This window comes from Rhamphochromis longiceps, linkage group LG12, assembly GCF_057381845.1.
Source record: "Rhamphochromis longiceps isolate RC_006_pf linkage group LG12, R_longiceps_female_GT1.1, whole genome shotgun sequence".
NCBI lineage: Eukaryota > Metazoa > Chordata > Actinopteri > Cichliformes > Cichlidae > Rhamphochromis > Rhamphochromis longiceps.
In genome coordinates, this window is record NC_140568.1 from 45,752,521 (window position 1) to 45,769,032 (window position 16,512).

The following is a 16,512-nucleotide window of genomic DNA, read 5'->3' on the forward strand; positions in this document are numbered from 1 at the left end:
AGGGGGCGCTGAATGACATAAACACTGATAACTCTGCAGGATGAATAACAGTGTGATCGTTTCATTCTCTCATAATGGTAATAATTTATTTAACGAAACAGAAGTGTTAATAACCGTTTTATGACATCACACACCACGAGAAACAAAGCCGGTTATGAAAACATGATTTATTAATGTTTGCATATTAACAACGATGAAACTGACCGCTGTCAGTCATTGTGCAGGTGTCAGGTGGAAACCTGCAGCTGTGAAACGTTTCTCTCACTGCAAACAGAACACACATGGACAGCAGTCCACCTGTGACCTGCAGCTCCTGCAGCAGCCACCAGTCAAACAAAAGAAAGGTGATCAGAGCTCCACCTGGATGCAGCAATGCATTGTGGGACACGGTGAGGCGGTCAGGGTGGAGCAGATCGGTCCTTGTCCCTCTGTCCTCGCCGCCTCCTCCTCTGAGCACGGTGTCTCTAAAACAACAAACAACAGGCAGCTGGGTTACCTGTGTGTGTGTCTTCCTGTCTAGCTATCTTTGCGAGGACCGAAATCTGCATTTACCATACTTGTGAGAACCAACAGTCACTTGTGAGGACACACAACCTGGTCCTCACAAATTTGAAGCATTTTTGAGGCTCCAAATGTGGTTTTAGTGTCAGGGTTACAGCTAGGCTAGGGTCAGGCATTCATTTTTAATATGGGGCTAGGGAAAGGAAGGTCCTCACTAAAATAGCTGAACGGGGTTGTGTGTGTGTGTGTGTGTGTGTGTGTGTGTGTGTGTGTGTGTGTGTGTTAGTATTAGAGTGAAACCTGCAGGTACAGGTGAGATGAGGTCACCTGTCAGGTTCCCTCCTCCTGTGTGGTCTTTAGATCGACTGCAGCAGCTCTGAGCTTTCACTCTGGGCTGTACCTGCTGCACAGGTGCGTCTGTGCTGCTGCAGGGACATTAGCTCACCTGTGACTGTCCACATATTTATGCTGCGCACTCTTCGCTGACACACCTGTTACATACATGAAGTTAGTCATTAAATATAAAGCAGATATGTACCTGCAAGTGGAGGTAGTGTGTGCGTGTCCTGCAGTGTGCGTGTCGAGCTGCAGCTTCACTGTAGAAAAACTTTTTGCAGAGTCGACACATGAAGCCACAAACAGGAACCACAAAACTGCTTCCTGTGGGGACAGAGAGTAAAGCGTCACTTCCTGTTTGTCGCAGAGACACGAGACAAAATCCACAGACACACTGATCTACGCCTTCTGGATTTTCTCTCTACAGATCGTCCACCGGGGGGCGACAAAGCTCCATCAGCTGGTTTCGACCTCCGGGACGTACCGCACGCCGTGCTGGGGTCATACTCTGCTCGCCGCTTGTCCTCCTCTTCCTCAGCCACCTGAAACAGTTTAAAGTCGTCACTCCTGAATCGTGATTTCACTCGACGCCACAGGACGTCCTGATTTTACCTTTTCCTTTGTTGCTGCATCCTCTTCCTCGTCAGCTACATCCACTTCTTCCTCCACCACCGCCCCCTCCTCCTCTTCCTCCCCCTCCTCCTCGAAGCAGCCGACAGCATCCACAGTGATGAGCTCCTCCTCCTGAGCCTCCTCCAGGAGCACCTGGGAGGAAACAGGAAACATCAGCTGTCCCACAGAGGGGCGGGACATCCTGCTGAGCAGCGCCCCACAGAGTGGATCCCGCCGTTGACGGTCACGCGGACAGTCGTTGCTTCGGTTTGTTTCACTGAAGTTTTTAGTGAACACAGACTCAGGATACACGTCACCACCAGCGTCTGCGACACTGACCACCTGACAGCCACAGCCATTGGCTTCCTGCTGTCACCTGACTGCCGACGCCCTCACTCACCTGCTGTTTATGTTCCGATGACTTCATGTGCTCCACAAACTTCCTGGGCGTCCTGAAGTGACGTCCGCACACCGGACAGAAGGGCCGGCAAAGCTGCTTGCACATCTGGAACGAACACACACACACACACACACACACACACACACACACACACACACACACACACACACACACACACACACACACACACACAGTCTTCTATTGACATTTTAATCTGCACAGTTGGCAAGTACACTGACAGTAAAGGGCTATTCTATTCTATTCTACTCTGATCTCTGTTGGGTAAGGAGGCGTGTCTGCGCTGATACGTCATCATCACGTCTCACTCTCACCTTGTGTCGTTTGGTCCGCCGATGAATGATGACATCACCGCTGAAGTGAGTCTGACAGGTGTCACACCAGCGCTGCGACTCACGGCGGCGCCCCCTGCTGGCAGAGTGACACACCTGAAGGTTTTCAAACTAAACAAATCAGAGCCCCTGATCTGTGTGTGTGTGTGTGTTCACCTGTCCTGCGGTGTGTGTGTGTTGAGGTGGATGCAGTGTGTGATCTCCTGCAGCTTCTTCACGTGTTCAGGTCCTGCCATGTGCTCCTGAAACAGCTGGAAATAAACAGAGCACACCTGTAGACACCTGTGCACGTCCACCTGTCACATGACCTGACATCCACAGCTGGTGCAGATGTGCAGACTGAGGTTGGTGACGTTGTGTCTGGTCAGCTGTTCGTCACAGAGCTCAAGTTATTACAGGTGTGTCTGGATGAAGCCACCTGATTGGTCAGGACTCACAGCGACGGCTGCAGAGCCAAGCTCACCTGTTCCAGGACGTGCAGCAGTGGCATCGCATTATTCATCATCAAAGCACTGAGGGAGGGGCACGAACCGCGCTCTGACCTCTGTGGTCCAGGTGTAACTGGCTGCTCTTCACTACTGTTTCCCCTTCTGTTTACCTCGCGTGTCTGAATTTACAGTTTTTCATTTTGCAAAATCATCATGCAGAGCTCGGGTGCATCCCTGCTCCTGTTTCCCACCTGCAGACAGTCTTTACGCTGCCGCCTGCCTTTGGTGGCTTTTTGGCAGAACTGTAACGTTCAGCAGTCGCCTCAGTGTTCTCTCACACAACAAAACTACACGCTAACCACACGCTAACCACATGCTGACTGTACTCCAAACACGCTAAACGTCGCTAATCTTTCACATCTCAAAACTCTCTTTTTATCTCGCTCTCTCTCTCTCGCCGTCGTACTCCAAAAACTCCTCCCTCTTCCTAAACGACCTAATGTCACGTGTTGCTATATCATTTTTTAATTGGTCAACATGGTACATTTTTCCACCAATAGGAAAGGGTCGCAGGAGCGCGTTCCTTAGAAAACACCCGTTTTGTCTGCAGTTCGTGGCGGCTTTGAAGATGATGCTGCTGCGTCGGCCATGTTTGTCGGGTCATCCGTTGTTTTAAATCGGCTGCTAGTCGATCGATGAGCCTCGGAGCGTTCACAGCCGCTCGCTGCTGTCAGTGACTCTGACTTTAAAACAGGAAGCAGGTGCATGCGCTAACTGGGCAGAGGCAACAGCAAATGTTTCCAGATGTTAGCAAAGACTTGCTGTGGAGAAAGCTGTGGATGTCCTGAGTAGGGGTGGGTTTTTATAATCCATTCATTAAAATCCTGAATCGATTTTTTAACATAAATTTATTTTGCCCGAAACGCCAGAACCTCAGGTGAAACCTCACAAAATTTCAACAACCACCAAACAGCTAAAACAGTAAATGAGAGCAGGAACACGATTCTGCACGGAGACGTGAACACACAGCGCGGAGCCGCGGATCAGAGTCAGCGAGATGTGACTTTCTGACCGACGGCACGGACACGGTCGGGGCTGAAAGCCGACAGCTCGCTGATGCTGATGTTTCAGCGGGTCGGCGCTTTGTGTTCACGCCCTTTTTGCGCCGATTCTAAAGCTGTTAGTTTATCTCTCTCCAAACAACACTGACCGAACCAGGATAAAATCTCACTTCATGCACAGCTCTCTCGCTCTCTGTTTCCTGCATTATTCGCTTGCTTGTTACGCACCAGTCTACTGTTGTTTACAGGCTGTCGGTCGCTGTTTTGTTTTTTCGTTTACATACTTCTGAAAAGAAAACCTCATTTCTGCTGTTCAATACTGAACAAATTTAAACTTTCTAAAATTATGCAAAATGTAAAACGCCGTGTCTCTAATAAAACCGCTGTAACTTCAGAGGTGACGTTCATATGTTGATTCATGGTTTTCTTTCATTTTTGATCTACTGCAGAACATTTTTATAAAATCCAGAACAGGAAAATCTCCTTCATGTTTCTGTGTTTTATCTTCAGCTGCTTTGACACAAAGGCCTCACTGTGACGCTCACACCTGTGATAAAGTCTTGCGTGTGTCAGCTTCCTTTTTATTGATACAAAAATATGTAAATGTACTGATCTGAATTATAATATTTCTGACTGTCAAAATTTCCCAGATTCAAATCGAATTTAATCGAATCGATTCTAGAAATCAGTGACGACACCCAGCCCTAGTCCTGAGTGTGCTGAGGACACCTGACTCAGGTAAGACTGAACGAGGCAGAGGAAGAAGAAGAAGAGCCGAGGGTTTCTTACCAGGAGAGAGCGACACGTGAGGTCACAGACGTGACAGTGGAGTCCGCCCGTCTGTCTCTCGGCCGTCCTGTCCGTCTGTCCAAACTCTCGGCTCTCGCTGCTCTGCTGGATGGTGACCTTCAGTGACCCCACGCCCTGCAGCTATAAACACATCACGGTAGGTTACCTGACAGTCAGGTGTGTCTCCATTACTCTGTGGTTCCGACTGCAGATGGAGCATCGCATGGTTCTTTACCTCGGCCACTCTGCTGTCCTCGCTGTCCTCTGCTGCCCCCTGCTGGCCGGGAGGAGGAACATCTGGTGACACAGAGAGGGAAGCTTTATCAATCCGCAGCACAGGACTGAAAATCAGCCTGAAGGATGCCACAGAGACACACCTGCCGCTGGAGCACATGACCCGGGGACTCTGCTGGGCGGAGCAGCGTCGTCCTCCATCCTGTGAAAAACATCAAAAACACACCGAGTGAGTCGAGTTCCTCAGATGTCAGACAGTGACGTCGTTTGTTCCTAGCAGACGACCTCCCAACCTTGCTCGCTTTGAATCCGATTCTTCTGATCCTCCCTCCAACCCCACGCCTCCAGGCTGGCTCGGCCCATCAGCACCCCTCTCTTCTTCTGTGGCGGTGGAGCTGCAGCGTGGCCAGCTCTCAGTACTTCCTGTTTCTGACGCCTGGACAAACACAAGGCATTAAACCAGCAGGAGCTGGGGCTGCAGCGGGGACGGGGAGGCAGAGTCTGTTTTGGGTACCTGCTGGGGTGGAGGCGGCCTCCTCTGAGCAGCACAGACAGGGAATCGAACCCTCGCCAATGCACTTCCTGCAGTGGGTATAAAACACCTGCAGGTGGAGACCAACATGTGAAGCAGCGTTTATCAGCAGCACCCACAATGCATTTCACCTTCTATAAGTTTATCACACATTCAAATCCACGACAGACGTCTGAACCGTCACGCCTGCTCTGAAAGACCTGACGTGTGTCAGGTTCAAGTCAGAGAAACAACACCTGACACAGGTAACTCACCTGTCTGTCCTCTGTGGCTGTTTGACCATGATGAAGGCGTGCTGACCTCTGACCTCTCAGCAGCTGTACCTGCAAAGATGAAGTTTCTCCTCTGACGTCCGTCATATATGAATGTAAAGCAGTTTTCTTACAGATTCATAACGTGTCTGAATGATTTTAATATGAATTCTGGGAATCAGCCGATAAACAAACCAGCTTTAAATCAGCACATTAAACAGAAATCTGGCACTAAATCAAACCGCAGTTCCAGGACAAGCAGAGGGAGGAGACTTTTGTCATTTCAAAGTCTTTAACATTACAGGCTTCACTTCTGTCACGGAGCTCATTACAAACCTCGAAGCGTAAAGCCGCGGAGAATCAGGTCTGCTATTTGGTGTGTAAGCCGAATTAAAACCGGGCTTTTAGAGACTCGTAATATGTCTTTATAAATTTCTTATCTGAAACTTTACTCAATCAGCAACGAAACAAACAATAAATTAGCACATTTTCAACAGAGACATCCCACTACTAGCTATTAGGCTAACAAGCTAAACTAACGTCTCCAAACAAACACAGTCTGACTTTAAACTTTTTCCTCTATCGTCCTGTTTAAAGACACGAACTAGTTTAATAATCAGAGTTTACACGTTTAAATTGAACTCCAGGTTACTTTAGCTCACCTTAATGTTCAGCAGATGCTAAAGCTAGCTCAGTTACAAGTAAACACATACTGACGATGATACTTGTGTCTTCTGTCGCCCCCTGCCGGCGCGGAGGAAGACATGCGGCCAGCTGAGGAACTACAGGGTTCAGATCCTGGGCCATCTGATCTCAGGAATTCGCATGATAAGGTGGGGCCAGGTTTCACAATGAGCTTACCTGAAACTCTGGCTGATTGTGACCCACACCCAGTTTCCCACCTTGGCTCAGGCGATTAGAGGATCATCAGGGGGTCCTTTTGTCCCTCTGTGGGGGGATACTCCCACTAGGTTTATATCTGGGACTCTCCACCATTTGACCTTAGAACTGAAGAAGCTTCTCGGATGAGAGGTGAAACGTCTTCAAGCAACTTAAAGAAGTCCAGACGCTTTTCTTTGCAAGCTCCTTAGACTACGATGACCTGGAGGACTGAGAACCTTCACAGACATACAGGGTTCAGAGGTACACGGAATCATCTGTGCACGTTTATATTTGTGCTGTTTTCTGCTACAGTCGGCTTTTCAGAATTCTTTTTTCTGTGTTTCTGTTTCTTCCCAGTCACCAAAAACATTTCAGAAATAACAGATGGGCTGCAGATTTATCCAATAAATTCAGCTAACAGCAAGAAACAGTAAGTAAACTGCATAAAGAGCAAAAATGCAGTTTGTGTTTTTAGTTATTGTTTAATTTTTAATTTATTGTAAATATTGTGCATAATAAAAATAAATTTAATTAATAAAAAGTGAAATGTTTTTTTTTTATAGCTTTTGTGTATTTTACAACAGTTTTGGATTACATTGGTGATCAATGTGCATCACCCCTAAAATAAAACAAAATAGAATCTGTGCCTAGGCTGCGTATATTTGCATGTAGCAGTGAGTAAAACAATAAATGAAGTAGAGTGTTGTTTCTTCAGCTGTGTTTCGTGGCCTCTGATTGGCTGGTCTGGAAGTCTGGTAGTTATTTGCAGCTTGTGGTAAATCTGCTGGAATTTCCTGGAGAAGAGCCGCAGTGTGTCGCAGACAGGAAGCACTTCCTGAGATGATCTCTCAGAGATTTATGGCGGAATAAAAGCGTCTGAGTGTGAACGGTAATGTTTCTGACAGAGAGCAGCAGTCGTTATATTTCATCTTTCTGCTGTGTCACGTTGGGCTCAGCTGCTGTAACGTCTCACAGTAATCATCCCAGCGCTGACGGATGTACAGCTGAGGTTCTGATCCTGGACAAATGCAAGACTCCTGGAGGTCGTGCCTCCCTGTCGTCATTATTTTGATATGAGTGACGTGATGATGCCAATAAGCAAAGCAGCTGATGTCTTTATAGCAGCACACACACACACACACACACACACACACACAGTTGTTTTCATATCTTAGTGGGGACATCTAACTGACATAATGCCTTCCCTAGCTGCTTACTCTAACCATAACCTAACTGTAACCCTGACACTAAAACCACGTTTCAAAAACAAAGTGCTGAGCTTTTTAAACGTGTTGTGTTGGGCTCGGGCTGCAGGACCTCCTGAAACAGGCCGGACTGAACCAGATTTAGATTCTTGGAAGTCGGAGTTCCTCTGAGACAGCAGCTGGAATGAAATCCTCTCCATGCATCTGTCTGACATTCACAGGAAACTGAAGCAACATGTGGTGAAACGATCAGCCAGAAGCAAAGCCAGGCCGTGCTCCAGCTGCTCTGAAGCCTCCACGTTCCATTCAGGCTCCTCAGCACCGTTAGCCTTCAGGACTGAAACATGAAGCACCAAAGCCTGCAGTTCCTCTAGCATCCAGCAGAGGCAGTAGTGAGTCAATCCACACCAGTGACTGTAGAAAACATGGGCTGTATCCCAATTCAGGGTCTGCAGCCTTAAAGGCCGCATTTTAAGGCCGATTACGGCATTAATTAGTTAGATGCCTTCTAACTAATAGCCTGCTAGCTAGCTTGGTTAGAAGCTAGCTAGCAGGAGTTGATAACTCCCTCTCTTGCCCAAATAAATTCATTTGAGGTTGCAAGAACCCAAAATGGTACTAGCCCAAACTGAAATGCCCCTTTTTAGAGTTAACTGGGCAAGCACTGCCCGCCCTGCTTGCCCAGACATGCACTGGAAGGAGGAAAAACTGTCTATAACCTCAGTGCTATGAGTGAAAATGTGAAGGTCTGTTAGAGGCCAGAGGTCAGTTTGTAAACCTTTATTCATAATTTTAAAAAAAGTTTCACACAACAGATCTGACAGGAGACGCAGGCTCGAACGCCCAGCACGCCAAGTGTCCATGTCACTGCCCCGTGTGATGTCAGAGTAATGTTCGCATATACAGAGAAGAAGAAAATCAGAGACGCCTGTACAGAGGAGGTGACATCATGAAGCTCAGTAGATGTCCTGGTCATAGTCTGCGATGTCCATCGGCTGCTTCCTGTCACTGTTAGCCAGGTAGGACGACAGCTCCTCTGACAGAGCCGCAGACAGGTGGAGACAGAGACACGTCAGTGAGACAAACCCGAGTCTTTTAGTTTCCGTTTCTCCCATTTCAAACGCCTGTCTCACCTGCTCCCAGCACTCCCAGTACAGCCGAGGCCGAGGCCGTCCCCAGGTTGTTACGAGCTGTGCAGCGATAGGTCCCAGAGTCCCCCGTCTCCGCCCCCTCAATCTGCAGCCAGCTGGAGAGCTCGAACTTCAGAGGACCGCCTCGAGACTGCGAGAGAGACAATCAGACAGGTACTGAAATCTGTCCCAGAGGGGCGGGGCTGCAGGCTCAGGCGCACGTGTACCTGGACGGAGATGTGCGGGTCGTCTCCGGGCAGGACGACGTCTCGTCCCTCCTTCGTCCACTCGACCAACGCCATCGGAAACGCAAACACTTCACAGAGAAAGATGAGACTGCTGCCCGTCCCGTTCACCTGACTGTGAGGAGGCACCTTAATGACCGGCACTGCCACAGGTGAGAGAGAGGTTAGGCTGGGCGGAGCAGAAATCTCAGACTGTGTGTGTCAGTCATTACATGTGAGGAGCGATCAGCTGACTGATGACCTCAGAGAGCTCACATACAGAGATGAGATGACCTCTGACCTGCAGTTTTACTCTGTGCTGATTTCAGGTGTGTGTGCTCGTGTTTTTGGGCCCTCTGGGGTCCCGTAGGCGCTCAGTGTGAGGCGACCGTTTCCTGGATGAAACGTGAGTTCGCCCCTTTGCTCGATATCTGACGTCTGCTCTTCGTTTCCATTTTTAACTGAAGCCGTGCACGCCTGACCTCTGAACTCTAATGCAGATAAAATGGCGCTCAGCTTGTGGAGCTCAACACATCAAAACAGCTAAACCAGCTCGGCCTGGGCTCCTCCTCTTTACTCCGAGGGCTAAACCACAGAGACGGGGTGAACTGAGGAACTCATCATCATCATCAATAGAGCAAGCGCAATCGTATAAATATTTCAGGACCATGATCAATGAAAACTGAACTGCGATGAGAATTGCAAATCAGTCTGCAGAAAGGGTCACAGCGCATTTACTGCCTCAGAAAACCTGCTCATTTCCACACTGACCGAACTATTTGAACTTTGTTGCGTGGTTCGGTCACACCTCTGTCACAGAGCAAACTCACTGGTGGTCTGACAGGTGAGTCACAGCCCTGTTTACCTGCCTGTACTCTAAACAGGTACAGACGATGCTTTATCACTTCTTAATAATGGCTCCATCCTCTACGGGGTCAATTTCAGCTTCTTGCCTCAGAATATGTGTGTGTCCGGTTTAAATATGTGTGCTGTTTTGTGAAAGGAAGCCAAACGATGTCATTCCCCTATAAAGCAAATTTACCTGCAGGTAAAAGTAAAGGAATCATCACCATTATCATCACATGTGAGCTCTCCCAACATATGTACCTTTAAAAATATGAATGAATGAGGTGAGCAGTGGAACAGCAGGTGGTTACCTGCCCTGCGGCTCCCACCTGTCCTGCCTCAGGTGTTCCTACCTGTCCTGCAGGGGCCCCTCCCCGCGGTGTGGAGCTCGGGTGTGGAGTAGACGGCCTCCCTCAGCTGACACATGTTCATGTATGTTCTCCCGTCAGAGCCGCACACCGGCTCCTGCTCCTCACACACGCACTCCTCCTCTTCATCCTCTCCTCCTCCTCCTCCCGCCTCACACCGCAGTCCGCTCCCACACAGCCCGTAGAACACGCTCCGGTTCCCGGGGTCGCAGGGCTGGCCCTCTAGGTTCCCGCACTCCAGGCAGCAGCCGCAGGAGTCCGGCACCAGCCCGGCCCGGCAGCCGCCGGGCAGCGAGCACCGGTCCGGCTGGCACGGCCCGCAGAGCCCCGGCGGCGCTCTGCACGGGCGGAGGCTCAGCCAGAGACAGAGCAGCACCAGAGTCCGCATCTTCATCCGCCGGTACCGGCGGGACTCTGACCGGGAACAGAGACACAACAGAGCCCGGGCTCACACCGGCATCCCCCGCGTCAGACACCGACAGCCTCCGGTCAGAGTCTCGGTAGAGTCTCTGGTTCAGTCCCGGTAGTGTCGTTCAGCGTCCCGGGCTGCTGACGGGCTTTCTGTCTGTGGCAGGTTTGAACAGCTGAGCTGCTCGCGCTGCTTCACTGCACACACGCGCCAGACGCCGCTGTCACGTGTGTCACAATGGACGCAAACAACAGACAGGTTCCGGTTTGACCTTTCAAAGTAAAACATCGTTACAGAGAGAACAGCAGCTCAGACTCTTCATATTCAAATCAAATCAAATCAAATCACTTTTATTGTCACATCACATGTGCAGGTACATTGGTACAGCACATGTGAGTGAACTTCTTGTGTGCGAGCTTCACAAGCAACAGAGTTGTGCAAAATACAATAATGTAAACAAGCAAAATACAAGAATGGCTACATCTGAAACTAATAAATATATGTACAATATATAATAGTATATGCATTTCTGGATGTGTATACTAAATATTTTTCTACGTGTGTGTGTGTGTGTGTGTGTGTGTGTATACACATATTTTACAAATTAAATAGAGTAAACAATAAATAAAATATATAAAATAAAATATACAGAGTTGAGACATGTGCAAAACAGTGGCATTACTGTACAGTATGTAGTGCATAATGTTAAAGTTCCAGTAGTGAAGCTGAGGTGTCTATGACGTGTTCAGCAGTCTGATGGCCTGGTGGAAGAAGCTGTCTCTCAGTCTGCTGGTACGGGACCGGATGCTGCAGAACCTCCTTCCTGATGGAAGCAGTCTGAACAGTTTATGGCTGGGGTGACTGGATTCAGGCCACTAAATTTGGGATTTGGCACCAAGAAAAATCTATTTAAACTAAAATCCAGCACTCTGAGCTCAGAGCAGGGATCTGAGGCTCCACCCACTCATGCCCACTCATCACCACCCTGCAGTTCCTCTGACGTCCAGCAGAGGCAGCAGTGAGTGAGTTCCATGTTAAAACTTTAAAGCAGAAATAAACATGTTTACAGCCGGATACACAAACTGTTGGGTCTCTAAGATCATTTTAAAGCTTCCATTATTAGGGGGCGTGGCCTCTTTGACTGACAGGTGGATGGTGACACAGGTGGCTGTAGCTGCTCGCTTCACCTAAGCTGGACCTCTGGACTGTGTTTATGCTTCTGGAGCATCTTTACTGACATCATGTGACCAATAACATGGCTGCCATGAGGACACTGTTTGAGGAGGCTATACCAGAGTTTTTTGTTTTTGTTTTTGTTTTTTTTTTAACTTTTTATTTTCATTTTTTAAATTGAAAATGAACAACAAACAAACAGAAACAAACAATAAAAGACGTTTACAGTTATGGGACAAAGTATCATCAACTAGCCAAAGCTTGACTGGTCATTATGACCAAAAAAAAAAAAAAAAAATTCTCAGGAACACACTCTAGTATCTTTATCTTTCTAACATTGCCTCACCCATCTGAGGACCGAACACAGAAAATACGGGCGTATTAATAATAATAATAATAAATAATAATTATAATAGTAACAGTATTGGTAATTACAGAAATTTAAAAAGAAAAAAGAAAAAAAGAAAAAAAGAAAAACATATCGTGTGAACCCCTCCCACCATCCCCCCACCCCTTTACCCCTGTATAGCTCTCAACTTCATCACATTCGTGTATCCAAACAGCCCATATTTACACCCGTCTATACACAAGAATCAGCACAACATTCAAGAACTCTGATCAGAAGGGCCTAACCGAGGATCAATTCAGGGTAAACCCAGAGGAATTTACGTCATCTCTATATTCTGTCAAGTCCAAAGACGGTAATACTGAAAGAAATGGTCCCCAAATTTTTTTTAAGGTTCCGTATTTCCCTTTTACACTATGCGATATCTTCTCAGGTGTACAGTAGGATGCTAACTCATTAATCCAATATCTCAGTGTTGGAGAATTTTCAGATTTCCAATGTGTCAGAATACATTTTTTAACTGCAGTACTCGCAAGTAAAATAAAATATTTCTTGTGGTAATCCACGTTTATAGAATCTATGTCACCTAAAATCCATAGTTTTGGGTCCATTTCGACTTGGATCCCAATTACCCTTGAAATTATTTCAGTGATCCGTCTCCAGAACTCCTCTATTACTGGGCAATTCCACATCATATGAAGGAGATCACCATCTATCACCTTACATCTCAAACATTTGGGAGAGTAATTAATATCAATTTTATGTAATCTGTAAGGTGTATAATATGTCCTGTGGAATATATTAAATTGCATTTGTCTATGATTTGTAGAAATTAACATGGTCTGTGCCTGTTCCATTAGATGGTACCATTCTACCTCTTCATAAACATAGCCCAGATCTGCCTCCCATTTTCTTTTCAGAGCCGTTTTGTTGTAGTCAGGTAATTTTTCATTAATAATAGTGTATATTGAAGATGCTATTCCTTTTATTGACTTCCATGGTTTGGTGCAAAGATGCGTTTCAAAAGGACTTTCTTTAGGAATTATACCAGAGTTTTAATCAGTCTGTGTGATGCTCCTGTACAGAAAGGGTCACCTTTGGATTCACCTGAGATTTTGAGCTTCACAAACCTGAGGTTTCTGTACAAGATAAGATAGAAGATAGAACTTTATTAATCCCTCGGGTGGGTTCCTCTGGGAAATTCGGTACAAGTAAAAAGCTGCCTTTGGTCTGATCACGTGGAAAAAATTTGAATGCATGTGTAACTGAAAAATCTCCAAAATGAAATGACAACAAAATGAAAACTTCATACCTGACCTGCACTTCCTCAGAGCAGGTAAGGTTCAGTCTGCAAGAATGAACACGTTCCAACTTTTATTCTGAAAGTCCAGTACTCTGACTTCCTGTCTCGGTGTCTGACCTGACAGTCTCTGAGCAGCTGAGCAGCCTGCCGGCTTCCCCCACAAACAGCAAAAACGAAGGCAGCTGTTAAACTCATCCTGAGGCTGAAGCTGGGCTTTACAGAGTGGAGGCTCCCAGGGTCCTCCAGGAGGTTCAGGAGAACCCCGGGACCTGCTGGGGCCTCAGAGGTCGCAGTGGGGGTGAATGTGATTCAGGTGTCATTCAGCAGCAGTTCCTGAGTAAACGTGTTGGTTTGTCTCCTCAGCAGCACCAAAGCGACTCAGGAAATAAAGCAGCGGCGGTGGTGCAGGTTTTGGGCGTGGCGCCCTGCTGGCAGACAGGAATAGAACCGTAATGGAGGGTTTAAAATGACGTGTCTGCAGGCTTTTTTTACACTCTCGTGCTCTCGCACTGTGCCTGTGTCCCAATTCAGGGTCTGCACGCTTGAAGTACGCGCACTACGCGTACTACGTACGGTGCGTACTATAAGTACGAGAAGTACGGAAGTGAGAGGCTTGTGAAATGGGACGGTCTAGCCTTCGTCCCGCTGTTCAGGTTGCCTAGCAACCATGATACTAACCGAGAGACACGTTACATACAGCTTTGTGGGCGACCGTGGCTCAGGGGGTTGGGAAGCGTATCTGTAACCGGAAGGTTGCCGGTTCGATCCCCGGGCTCTCTTTCCTGGTCGTTGTGTCCTTGGGCAAGACACTTTACCCTACCGTCTACTGGTGTTGGCCAGAGGGGCCGATGGTGCGATATGGCAGCCTCGCTTCTGTCAGTCTGCCCCAGGGCAGCTGTGGCTACAACCGTAGCTGCCTCCACCAGTGTGTGAATGTGAGAGTGAATGAATAGTGGCATTGTAAAGCGCTTTGGGTGCCTTGAAAAGCCCTATACCCCACTCCTGGTATAATTTGGAGCCTCATGACTGGTAAACTGAAATGTATCTATGGAAAAGCCCTATATAAATCCAATCCATTATTATTATTATTGTGTGACAGAAATGAAGGAGAAACATGTTTTGTTGGTCATTCATTTTTGTCATGACATCACTTTGATTAGTTGAGTATCTGAGGCTGAGACCACGGGACTGTAAACATGATTGTTGGGCTTCATGTCTGTGCTGAACAGTCATTTAAGATTAGCTAGTAAATGACAATTAGCTAATGTTGCTCATGAGACTAAAGTCATCTCACTGTGGTAATGTAAATATAATATGGCCAATATTATAGTATTGTCAGATTATTATGAGATATATATATACAGTGGGGCAAAAAAGTATTTAGTCAGCCACCGATTGTGCAAGTTCCCCCACTTAAAATGATGACAGAGGTCAGTAATTTGCACCAGAGGTACACTTCAACTGTGAGAGACAGAATGTGAAAAAAAATCCATGAATCCACATGGTAGGATTTGTAAAGAATTTATTGGTAAATCAGGGTGGAAAATAAGTATTTGGTCACCTCAAACAAGGAAAATCTCTGGCTCTCACAGACCTGTAACGTCTTCTGTAAGAAGCTTTTCTGTCCCCCACTCGTTACCTGTATGAATGGCACCTGTTTGAACTCATCATCTGTATAAAAGACACCTGTCCACAGCCTCAAACAGTCAGACTCCAAACTCCGCCATGGCCAAGACCAAAGAGCTTTCGAAGGACACCAGGAAAAGTATTGTAGACCTGCACCAGACTGGGAAGAGTGAATCTACAATAGGCAAGCAGCTTGGTGTGAAAAAATCAACTGTGGGAGCAATCATCAGAAAATGGAAGACATACAAGACCACTGATAATCTCCCTCCATCTGGGGCTCCACGCAAGATCTCATCCCGTGGGGTCAAAATGATCATGAGAACGGTGAGCAAAGATCCCAGAACCACACGGGGGGACCTGGTGAATGACCTGCAGAGAGCTGGGACCAAAGTAACAAAGGTCACCATCAGTAACACACTACAACGGCAGGGAATCAAATCCCGCAGTGCCAGACGTGTTCCGCTGCTGAAGCCAGTGCATGTCCAGGCCCGTCTGAAGTTTGCCAGAGAGCACATGGATGATACAGCAGAGGATTGGGAGAATGTCATGTGGTCAGATGAAACCAAAGTAGAACTTTTTGGTATAAACTCAACTCGTCGTGTTTGGAGGAAGAAGAATACTGAGTTGCATCCCAAGAACACCATACCTACTGTGAAGCATGGGGGTGGAAACATCATGCTATGGGGCTGTTTTTCTGCCAAGGGGACAGGACGACTGATCCGTGTTAAGGACAGAATGAATGGGGCCATGTATCGTGAGATTTTGAGCCAAAACCTCCTTCCATCAGTGAGAACTTTGAAGATGAAACGAGGCTGGGTCTTCCAACATGACAATGATCCAAAACACACCGCCCGGGCAACAAAGGAGTGGCTCCGTAAGAAGCATTTGAAAGTCCTGGAGTGGCCTAGCCAGTCTCCAGACCTCAACCCCATAGAAAATCTGTGGCGGGAGTTGGAAGTCCGTGTTGCTCGGCGACAGCCCCAAAACATCACTGCTCTCGAGAAGATCTGCATGGAGGAATGGGCCAAAATACCAGCTACTGTGTGTGCAAACCTGGTAAAGACCTATAGTAAACGTTTGACCTCTGTTATTGCCAACAAAGGTTATGTTACAAAGTATTGAGTTGTATTTTTGTTATTGACCAAATACTTATTTTCCACCCTGATTTACCAATAAATTCTTTACAAATCCTACCATGTGGATTCATGGATTTTTTTTTCACATTCTGTCTCTCACAGTTGAAGTGTACCTCTGGTGCAAATTACTGACCTCTGTCATCATTTTAGGTGGGGGAACTTGCACAATCGGTGGCTGACTAAATACTTTTTTGCCCCACTGTATGTGTATATATATATATATATATATATATATATATATATATATATATATATATATATATATATATATAGCGTGCAGACTCTGAATTGGGACAGAGCCAGAGTGTGTGTGAGTGTGTGAGCCTGGTCTTTACCTGAGCAGGTGTGCGTGTTTCACCTGCGGGACGTG

General features: G+C 47.1%; 2 protein-coding genes across 4 annotated transcripts; both read right to left on the reverse strand.

Annotated features, from left to right (window-relative positions):
* Positions 1 to 152: 152 nt before the first annotated feature.
* Positions 153 to 6,246, reverse strand: ciz1b (cdkn1a interacting zinc finger protein 1b). Of its 3 annotated transcripts, none has more exons than XM_085426629.1 (14): positions 6,157 to 6,246; positions 5,498 to 5,566; positions 5,226 to 5,313; positions 5,005 to 5,147; positions 4,855 to 4,913; positions 4,713 to 4,774; positions 4,478 to 4,618; positions 2,356 to 2,450; positions 2,182 to 2,278; positions 1,850 to 1,954; positions 1,450 to 1,602; positions 1,322 to 1,379; positions 1,040 to 1,161; positions 153 to 464 (listed from the first exon to the last, which is right to left on the reverse strand). In XM_085426629.1, exons 2-14 carry the CDS (start codon positions 5,524 to 5,526, stop codon positions 399 to 401), a joined length of 1,218 nt encoding a protein of 405 aa, XP_085282755.1. In that variant the 5' UTR covers positions 5,527 to 5,566; positions 6,157 to 6,246; the 3' UTR covers positions 153 to 398. The 3 variants fall into 3 exon arrangements, with proteins under 3 accessions (XP_085282755.1, XP_085282757.1, XP_085282756.1); XM_085426631.1 differs by having other exon boundaries at positions 2,182 to 2,275; positions 6,157 to 6,243; XM_085426630.1 differs by having other exon boundaries at positions 5,498 to 5,588; positions 6,157 to 6,199.
* A 2,100-nt stretch (positions 6,247 to 8,346) lies between these two features.
* On the reverse strand, positions 8,347 to 10,796 carry kazald3 (Kazal-type serine peptidase inhibitor domain 3). The gene is made up of 4 exons (XM_085426633.1): positions 10,135 to 10,796; positions 8,939 to 9,099; positions 8,715 to 8,862; positions 8,347 to 8,617 (listed from the first exon to the last, which is right to left on the reverse strand). The coding sequence occupies exons 1-4, from the start codon at positions 10,541 to 10,543 to the stop codon at positions 8,538 to 8,540; spliced, it is 798 nt and encodes a 265-aa protein (XP_085282759.1). The 5' UTR covers positions 10,544 to 10,796; the 3' UTR covers positions 8,347 to 8,537.
* Positions 10,797 to 16,512: the final 5,716 nt, after the last annotated feature.

Excerpts from the sequence above, each read along its gene's own strand:
- ciz1b (XM_085426629.1), bottom strand. The coding sequence starts at position 5,526 with ATGGTCAAACAGCCACAGAGGACAGACAG. Across the intron at positions 4,775-4,854 it reads GTCATGTGCTCCAGCGGCAG|ATGTTCCTCCTCCCGGCCAG; the intron begins GTGTGTCTCTGT and ends CTGTGTCACCAG. Across the intron at positions 1,380-1,449 it reads ATGCAGCAACAAAGGAAAAG|GTGGCTGAGGAAGAGGAGGA; the intron begins GTAAAATCAGGA and ends AAACTGTTTCAG.
- kazald3 (XM_085426633.1), bottom strand. The coding sequence starts at position 10,543 with ATGAAGATGCGGACTCTGGTGCTGCTCTGTCTCTGGCTGAGCCTCCGC. Across the intron at positions 9,100-10,134 it reads GAGGGGCCCCTGCAGGACAG|TGCCGGTCATTAAGGTGCCT; the intron begins GTAGGAACACCT and ends CACCTGTGGCAG. Across the intron at positions 8,618-8,714 it reads ACTGGGAGTGCTGGGAGCAG|AGGAGCTGTCGTCCTACCTG; the intron begins GTGAGACAGGCG and ends CGGCTCTGTCAG.